Genomic DNA, 10158 nt, shown 5'->3' with positions numbered 1-10158 from the left:
ATGATGTCAACTTATGTTGTACACTATCTGAATGATGATCAGTAGTTTTCCAGCTAATTTTGTTTTCGAGTTTTGAATAATGATAATTTTGATCGGATATTATAGGTAAGATATGTTATGCGATGTATTTTTGGTGATCCCCGAAAAGCACCACCTCCTCTTGAGAAGATCAGTCCTGAAGCAGCTGTTTCCTTTCTCTGGAAAGGAGAGGGTTCTTTTGTTGAGGAGCTTCTTCAGTGTATTGCTCCTCACGTGGAAGAAGATGCCTTGAATGAACTGAGGTCTAAAATTGATGCTCACAATCCTTCAAGTTCTGGAGATATTCAAAAGGAGGTGCAGAAATCTCTATTATGGTAAGTGGGTTATACTAAGTCTTTCTGTGTATTTTACCTGACAGATCTCATAACCTTGACAGTATGTTGTTCTTCCCTTTTTGAAGGTTGAGGGATGAGGTCCGAGATCTTCTTTGTACATACAAATGTCGGCATGATGCTGCTGCTGACTTAATCCATATTTACGCATATACCAAGTACTTCTTTAGAATACGGGTATGCTTTTCATGCTGTGAAAGCCAATAAGCTTCACATTGTGGTAGAGCTTCAGTTCTAATTTAAATTTTATTTTTGCAATCTAAAGTTTATTCCTTGTCTTGCAGGCTTATGAAACCATTACTTCACCACCTGTCTATATTAGTCCACTTGACTTAGGTCCCAAGTACGCTAACAAGTTGGGAGCAGGATTTCAGGAGTATCGGAAAATATATGGTGAAAATTATTGTTTAGGGCAGTTGATTTTTTGGCACAATCAGAGTAATGTGGATCCAGATCGTAGCCTTGGTAGAGCCAGCAGGGGTTGCCTGTCTTTACCAGACATCAGTTCCTTTTATGCCAAGGCTCTGAAGCCATCAAAGCATCGAGTTTATGGTCCAAGGACTGTAAGATCAATGCTTGCAAGAATGGTTAGTTCAGAATATTTACTGTTAGACACTTGTATTTTGTTATTAGGATGTGTTGCTAGGGAATTAACAAACAGGAATGGAGTTTGAAACTAATACCGAGATCTTCTGTGTGATATCTTGACTTCACTGTTGGTGATTAAACATGTGTATTTGTGTGTATTTATCCACAGGAGAAGCAACCGCAGAGACCTTGGCCCAAGGACCAGATATGGACATTCAAAAGTTTTCCCAAATTCTTTGGTAGCCCAATGTTAGATGCTGTAATAAATAACACACCACTGGACAGGGAGATGGTTCATTGGTTGAAGCACAGACCTGCCATATACCAGGCCATGTGGGATCGTTAGAAATTTTGCATGGCTCCGTGATAGAGAGCTTGCCCGGTGAAACCACCGTTGTTAGATTATTTGGAGTGTGGTTCATCATCCAGAGCTGCCTGCCTCTTTTAGTGTGGTGGGTCTGTTAAAAAGCATATCTTGTACTCCTTTTTAAGTCATTCTTGTGTACAGTTTTCTTGACCTTTGATTGTTAATTCATTTAGGTGTAGGGGCATTGTTTACTCTTATGTAACAGGAAATGAAAATCAGGGAAAAAAGAAAAGGTTAATTTAGTGGCATTGCTTTATTCTCCTGGAGTGTGATTTTCCTAATCAATGCTCCCAAGATGGTAAATAGAAAATAGATGATGAGTTTGGCTTTGGGGAAACCTGCGAGTTCCTAGGGTTTTTACTTTTTGGTTCCGTTGCTTTTCTTTTTGCAAGGGGTCTGCGCTGCGGTGCTGTTGTCGTCCTTGTATCGAGTTGTCACCTGTGGTTGATAACGATTGAGGAATGATGTTAGTACGATGGATATTCCTCTGATAATGTTTGGAAACTCAGGTAGTACTAAGGTGGAAATGCAGTGACATTTGCATCAGTGGAATTACGTTATTTGTTACAAAAAGAGAGTTAAATATCTTAAATAATTGAAGGATAAAGTGTTATCTGCTGCGAAAAAAAAATATCTATGCATTTATGTTCGATTTTTCTTTTTTAAACTTTGGCGGAAATATTAGAATTCTTACGAAATTCTAAATTTTCTCTTTTTTGAAACTTTATCATCATTTCTTTTTCTTAGTTCTTTGTCTTAGGAGGGGATCCAGGTCCATCAGTTCTATAAAACTGGAAAAGAAATTATGCGCCTTAGACTATAAGCACGGAAGATGTTACTTTTATAAATTTAATGCTACACTTTCTATTTTCGCTCTTTTTTTTAATAAAAATAAAACTATATATACATTTTTTGCCGTCTAAATTGGTCCTTTGTGACTTGAGGGAGCAAATGTTGTGATTGGTTGCTTTTTTAAAAGTTTTCTGATGTCAGACTATGTAACCCGGAAACACATGCGTTGGTTTTTTTTTTTAATTTAATTTTGATGGATGTTAATGTTTTTTATATTGATTAAATATATATCTAATATATTATTATTGAAAGATGAGGTATTTTTTTTGATATGGTGTTTTTTTATTGGTATTATTCAAATCAGACGGTCTGATTTGTTTAAAGAAAAAAAATAAACTACAAATCGAACCCTCCGATTTGTATTTTTTATTTTTTAAAAAAATAAAAATTGGACAGTCCAATTTTAACATTAAAATTTTTTTTATTTTCAAAAATATAAATCGAACCGTCCGATTTGTGATTGTTGATTTAAAAAATGAAACAAATTGGAGGTACCGATTTGTTTAAACCATTGCAGCCTAAAATTCATCTCTTCTCACATCATTTTGAAATACACTCTTCTCTCTTACACACGAAAAATAATAAGCGCTTAATATAAGCTAACTTTACATGTATTTCAATTAGCATGAATGGTCAATTCTAAAAAATTGGATGTTATTGAAAGACTATATAAAATATTTTATATTATTAGTGTATTAAAATTAAATTCTTTTAAATAAAAAAAGTTTTATCATTTTGCATGTGTAAACTATTAAAAATGTAATTGAATTATTAGTTATTATAGTAAAAGTATTCTCTAAATTTGTTAACGACAATGATAAAGTACTTTTTTTCCCTTTAAATATATAAAAAGTTTTTTTTTTTTTTAAAGTTTTACATTTTCTTTTAGAATAAAATACTAAATTAGTTTTTTACATTTGAGTCTAATTCTGTTTTGACGTTTAACATTTAAAGCGTCTTATTTAAATTCAAAAAATTTTCGTTTAGCTTTAATGTAATCCTGCCGTTAAGTCAATATTAAATAATTAACGAAATTCAGTTTTTAGATATAGAAAACTTATATAACTAAACTTTTCAATTGTCCAGGAGGATTTTCCGTGATAGAGGTTACGATGACTTTGTCCTCGTTGCTACCGATGAATTTTTTTGCGGAAAGCGATTTCTTGACGATGTTTTTCATGTGCTTGAACTAAGGTCAATGGCCTGCAGTGATACATCTGCTGCTGTCTCTCGAGTTTGTACCTCTTCTTTGAGGAAGGACATTAAAATTTGGTAGAACGATGATGTTAATTAGGTTCATCAATTTATTCTTAATTAGGTCTCACTTGAATGTGTTCGATTTCAATATTGTACTCACTATTTGTTTTTAGGTTCAATTATGTCCCTAGAAAAGTGAATTATGTAAATATTGTAGGGATTAGTTTCAATTTTTGATGAACTATTTTTCAGAGTGGATCATGGTTTTATCTTAGACATTTATATTCTAATTTCAAAAAAAAAAGATTTTCAAAGCTCCAACTAAAACTCATGACGTGTAATTGATGATAAGATAACATTAAATCACTTTTACAAACTTTAGGAATACAAATATAACTATTTAATATTAGGGACACAAATAAGACTTATCCCAAATGTTAGAGACAAAAATAATATTTTACTCAAATATAAAAGTAAATAATTTTAAATATTTAAAATTTGTCATAAAAAATAATATAGACAATAATTAGATACCAATTCATAAGTATCATAAAATTGACCATATTTTAAATTTTTGACAAATTTTAAAGATAAAAATATATTTTAAAGTATTTACACATTTTAATTTCTAAAAAATTTCATACCAAACATTATAGTCCCAACTAAAATTAATTAATCTGTTAGGTTTTATTCCGTGAGTCGTATTGGTCCCTGGGTCATTTTGCTTTGTTAAATCCTAACAAAACTGTCCAACGTGTCACATTTAGTGGGTGAGTTAGACATTAAGTGATACAAATCCAAGGGACGAATTGATCCCTAGGCTGTTGTGTGCCAAAAAGACCTCATTTTTGTGCTTTTATAATCTTCTTCTTCGTCTTCTAGCATCCAACGAAGAACCTCACTCTCCTAGAATCCTCCACTCACTATTTCACATATCATATGACCATGGAAAGACCTTCCCTTTCATCTTTTTCCTCTTAATGCTAATCTCTGATGAAAGCAGAATTCTCAAGTTTATAAACATACAATTTCAAGAGAGATTCACTTGTGAAGAATTCTGATCTTTCATTTGATAAAATGCCACATTCAGCACCTGAATTCAAATTATTTTCCAACTTTGCCGTCTCTGATAATCCAATTTTATGACCAAGACACATTGTCAAGATCACCATAAATTAATGTCTTTCTCTTTCTCTTCAACATCACCATCTTCGTATACTGCACTAGCTCCACCTCTCCTTCCACTTGCATAATAATCAGATTCAAAATTAATAAAATATAGAATATGCAGAGAAATTAATAAAAAAAGAAAAAAAGGAAATGAGAACTTACGAGAAGAGCGACGAAGCAGAATAGTAGAGTGGCAGAATAAAATAGTGGGACTAAAGGATTAATTAATTTTAGTTAAAAATTAAAATGTCTGGCTAAGAATTTTTTAAAAATATTTTAAATGCAACAGAGAAAACAAAAAATACCTTTTTTTCTATAAGTGGGTAATGATTTTTGTAATTAACAAATTATTTATACATTTGATTTAAAAATATTTGGATAATTATCTTAAAAAGTGGTAATCCCTAACTTTTTTATTAGCCGATAGAAAACAAAAACAATACAAAACACCTACAACTTATACCCCAAACTGCTTTTTTTTTTTGGGGGGCAAATACTCCAATCTGCTTAAGGCATGTCATAAAACAGCTGGTTCTCGCAGCACCAGAAATAGCAGGCCCACCCTAGAAGCCACCTACATGTTCTTACTATTTATCTATCGAATTAGAAAAGCATGGTGTCGGGCAATATTTTTGGTGTATGAATTCAATCATATTTTATTTCTATGGGATGCTATGTTGGGGCATACACAGATTTGGAGAAGGTTGTCCTGTACCACCTGTGTGTTATTTAACGGTAATAGCTAGCATGGTATGATAGTAAATATAAGACGAAAAATGAGAGTATTGTTGGTGTATTCTTTTTGCTCTGACATTTTGTCTGCAGACTGTAGTGCATGCTTCACTTTAGAACAACAAATGGAGCGGCTGTGGCAGCGCTATATGATTGAATTACATATTCATTGCACGAATTAGTACAACAAAAATTATCATAGCTGTGCAACATTCCTTGATCATATGGGTTTTTATATAGCCGTCTCCAGGAAGTGCCGTCACGTGTAAAGCCACTCATGCTAACATCAACACACCACACATATATCCTCGTTACCAAATTCCAAGCCTCTCCGTATATTTTTTACCGTAATTCCACATATACCCCTCCCTTTTTTCGGTTTGCAAATCATTTCATACTCATGCCCATTCAAATGATATGTGAATGGATTCGTTATGTAATAATAAATCAAAGTAATTGTGTTTATATGTATTATTATATAATTAATATTGTAACGGACCTGCTGAATAGAATTAAAAGAGATTAAAAGAAGTGTAATGAAGCTAAAGAAAAGAAGCAGAAACGAGCATGCATGAGTACGGAGAGCAGAGCAGCGCCCATCACATATAACAAACAAAGAAACAAACTAAATTTGAGAGAGAGAGAGAGAGCCAGCTGTATATGAAGGATAATTCCCTTGCCGCTAACCTCTCACCCAATCCCTCCACTCCACGTGTCTCTCCAATCTATATAAATGAAGAGACAATTTGGAGTCTCCAATTTGGCAGTTGATGATATCCATGGAGCCCTACAGCATAGACCCCATGTTTTCAGGAATGAGCCTCCAATCACTCCTAAACCTCAACCCCTCCCTCCTCTCCTTCCTCACCGACCACCCTCCACAACCACAACTACCAAACCACCTTACTCTTCACCCCACTCTTGAACCCTTCAACTTCATCCCAAAACGCCCCCGCCTCACCTACTCTTCGTGTTCATCATCGTCATCGTCTCCGCCGTCCTCCCTCCGAGCAAAACCCCTTCCTCAGAAGAGCAACTTTGCTCGCCAGAGAAGGCAGAAGCTCAGCGAGAAGACTCGCTGCCTCCAGAAGTTGATGCCATGGGACAAGAAGATGGATCAGGCCACACTTTTCGAACAAGCCTACAGCTATGTTAAGTTCTTGCAGGTTCAGGTCTCCGTTCTTCAATCCATGCCCTACCACGCACCACCGTCACCCTCCTTCAACAATGGCGGCGGCTGTGTGTTCGGGTTCGGCGACTTGGAGAGGCTGAGCAGGAACCAGTTGCTGCAGGTGCTGGTGAACTCTCCGGTGGCGCAGACGGTGATGTCGTCGAAGGGTTTGTGCGTCTTCTCAGTGGAGCAGTTAGGGTTGCTGACGAAACTCTCGGAGCGGAGGCTTCTCCTTCAGAATATGAACGCCAACATGAACATGGTGTCTGATTCAAAACCTTTCTTCAACTAACTTTTTGGATTGTGTGAATATGGCGTCATTCCTATTCTGCTTCTGCTTCTGCTTCCGTTTTGTCGTTTTAACTTTTTGTTGCAGCTAACTGTGTGTTCACTCTCGATCAGTTTCTGTCATGCCGTTTCAATTTTCTTTTTGTCGTTTACTTATTAATTAGAGTCTCTTTCTCTTGGGGTATTGTGCCGTATGTTAATACTACTTGGTTAGACTTATTAGAGATTTACATGATGATCATGGTGAGTGGCTCGTGCGTTTGATTTCGTTTTATTATTGCATGCGGTTAAGAATTACTTCATAATAACAACTAATTTATTACTGTACGATCTTACTACAATCTACAGTGACTATCGGTTCACACGGATAATCATCTGTTAAATTAAGTATATAATAACTCGCTGATTTCAATGATGTTAAGTATATACTAAATTAAGATTAATAATTCAACATTTTTTTTCATGTTTAATAAGCGTCCCTGTTTCTATTCCTCATATTATAATATAATTATATAATCCTTTTTATTTTCAACAAAGTGTAACTGTGTAATAGTTTGGCTAAAAAATTTAGATATAAAGATAGAAGAATGATATATTTTAATATTATAATTTTTTTTTGTGTTTTTTAAATTATGGAAGGTACACAAATTGAACTTTTTAATTTGTGTTTAAAAAATTAAAAAAATTTGCGTACTTTAAATTTGTATTTAAAAAATTAAAATTTTTTTGATGTACTCCAATTTTTTTTAAACACGAAACAGAAGATTCGAATACACAAATTCGATGGTCCAATTTTTTACCTAAAAATTAGAAAATCTGATTTCTGTACCTCTTAATAAAATTGGATTGACAATTCGAATCCTATTTTCTAAATTAAATTATTTCACATTTAAAAAAATACTACAGCAGTTTATAATTAAAAAAATATCATTGTTAATTTGATATTAAAAATAAAAATGTGTAAGTGTTCATTTGAAAGCTGTTTTAGAGGTTTTTTTATTTATAATTTTTAATCAATTAGATATCATTTAAATATGGTCTTTTATTTAATTTTTAAAAAAGAGAGAATAAAAAATAAATAATTTTTTTGATTTTTTGCACAACTAATAATCTAATATATAGAAGTTGATATTTAAATTATTAAATAATAATAAATTCTTAAAAAGATTGAATAAAAACTGAAAATTAAAAAATAACTAACATTTTTTCCTAAAAACCGGTGCTAATTATTTGAAGAGTCACCATAAAAAAGGTTGTGCAACAGATGAACTGAATAAGTTTAGCATATCATCAATTATTCAATTTAGTGGACCCGTGGTAATAAAAGTCCGTTTTGGAATGATATTACAAGACTTCAAATTACTGACACCTTCTCATTCTTCCTACTTAAACCTATTTTTTAATTTTTTTTCGTTCATTTATTGTTTTTTAAATTTATACCAAACATCTTGTTTGCTTTGCTAGTGATTTACAAATGATTTATCATGTGGCTTGGTGTTTTTGAATTTATTAGACCCTATTTTAGTATTTGACTTACTTATTTCCTTCTTTTTTCTTTTTATTAAAAGATTAATTTTAATAAATAAAATAATTTCAAACATGTATCTAAATAATTAATATTATATCAGTAAAAATAAATAATTTTCATATTAATTATATAAATAAACATTCAAAAAATATATAATTGAACCACCATAAATACATCATAATTAATAAATGAACATTCCAAAAAAAATATAATTGAACCACCATCAATACATCATAATTAAACTCTAGTGATTTTGTATATTCAATATTTTGGTATATAGAAATTCAAAATCTTGGTTGGGTGAAATCTTTTAAGAGTTTTGTAGTATTACTTTTTGTGTATAAAAAGGTTTTTTAAGTATATAATATGAATTTAATTTGTATATATAATTAATAATAAAAAATTTTACACAAATAATTAATTATGAATTATTACATTAATAAAGATAATTAATATTTAAAATTCTTACTTAAAAAATTATTTAAGCACATAAATTTAACTAAATAAATATATAAAATTATTTACCATATCAAAATTAAACTCACATAATAAATTATAAAGGTGCCATGATTTTATATGGAAGGCCCAAGAGTCAGAAATGGGCTGTTTTACGTGTACCCCAACCAAAAAGAAGCTAATGCTAGTTCTCCATTTCCCTACTAAAAATCTAGCAAACAAATAAAGAAGTATATGCTTGTTAAGTATTTTATTGTTTAGATTTGTAGGTTTAACTTCAAATTTTGTTTGAAATCGATATATGTATAAGGCTGGATCTTCGTTATCAATTAAATTCTGCTGAATAATAATACAAAAAAAAGTATATGTAAAAAGTTGACACATTTCAATTTAGAGAATTCTTTAATTTGCATGTTTAGACATTAACAAACATGGGAAATAATGTTTGTAAGACTTAATAACTATTAATGTTTGGTTGGTTGTAAAAAAAAATATGGTACTAGAGAGCGTCACATTTTACAGTTTACACACAGCATGAACGGATTTGATTGAAGTTCATTACTGCTACTTGGAATATTAGTGATTACTGATTCTGATTCAAGACGAAAAAAGAAAAAATATTAGTGATTTAGATTGAAAAATAATTCTCAACGTTACTGTTGTATTGCCAGAGACTAGCTATGTAGCTGATGCCGTCAGTGTCCCGAAGTTATTTACTTATCATGCAAGTAACATAATAATGTAGAACTATAACACAAAATAACGCTTAGAATAAAGTTATTTACTAATTTGTTGTCATCAACACAGTTCAGTGTTACTTACGACATTACAGACACCTCACTTATATTCTTGGCTTTAACGGTGATGCCCTACCTCACGTGGTCATGTGATGCCATATATATATATATATATTAATTTATATATTTTAATTAAATAATTAATTTTTAAAATATATAATTAAACCTAGCGTGAAAGGGATAACCAATTTTTTTTATAATTTCTAAGAGTTAAAATGATTTATTTTAGTTTTTTGATCCTATATTATAGAATGGATTTTTAAAGATATGTTTCTTAAAAAAAATTCTAGTTTTAATAAATAAAAAAATTTAAGAATCATAACATTTCATGATTCATTCTTAAATTTACTTTGATTTTCTATGAACTAACAATTTTGGACCATTTTGTTCAATTAAAAAATGAGTTATATTTTACAAAATTAAACCTGTGAGATTTAAAAAATGATGGAATGAAAGAAAAAAATAAGTAAAATAATAGAATAATTAAATATATAATAATAAAATAATCAAACTTATTTATTATAGTACAATAAAATTTTTTGAGATACTAAATACGTATTTTTATAATTGATTACATACCATAATTAAATAATCAATTGATTGATTTAATGTATTTTGACTTATTTTATTTTTATCTCTCA

At 31.1% G+C, this 10158-nt stretch overlaps 2 protein-coding genes across 2 annotated transcripts in view; both read left to right on the top strand.

The window, feature by feature from the left end:
* LOC107462006 (histone-lysine N-methyltransferase ATXR3) overlaps window positions 1-1582 on the top strand; it is a 12400-nt gene extending 10818 nt beyond the window's left edge. The window contains exons 17-20 of the mRNA XM_016080559.3: window positions 106-353; window positions 440-548; window positions 656-958; window positions 1129-1582. Coding sequence (XP_015936045.1) covers window positions 106-353; window positions 440-548; window positions 656-958; window positions 1129-1305 — 837 coding nt within the window. The 3' untranslated portion in view covers window positions 1306-1582. The remainder of the gene's footprint in view (window positions 1-105; window positions 354-439; window positions 549-655; window positions 959-1128) is intronic.
* A 4475-nt stretch (window positions 1583-6057) lies between these two features.
* LOC107461929 (transcription factor bHLH117) lies at window positions 6058-6982 on the top strand. Its single transcript, XM_016080487.3, has one exon. It carries the CDS (start codon window positions 6081-6083, stop codon window positions 6738-6740), a length of 660 nt encoding a protein of 219 aa, XP_015935973.3. The 5' UTR covers window positions 6058-6080; the 3' UTR covers window positions 6741-6982.
* Window positions 6983-10158: the final 3176 nt, after the last annotated feature.

The sequence above is a fragment of the Arachis duranensis genome, unplaced genomic scaffold (genome assembly GCF_000817695.3).
Source record: "Arachis duranensis cultivar V14167 unplaced genomic scaffold, aradu.V14167.gnm2.J7QH unplaced_Scaffold_232525, whole genome shotgun sequence".
Taxonomy (NCBI): Eukaryota; Viridiplantae; Streptophyta; class Magnoliopsida; order Fabales; family Fabaceae; genus Arachis; species Arachis duranensis.
Note: the sequence above shows the minus strand (reverse complement) of the source record. Positions and strands in the feature narration are given on the sequence as shown.

Coding starts and splice junctions, on each gene's coding strand:
- LOC107461929 (XM_016080487.3), top strand. CDS start 6,081: ATGTTTTCAGGAATGAGCCTCCAATCACTCCTAAACCTCAACCCCTCC.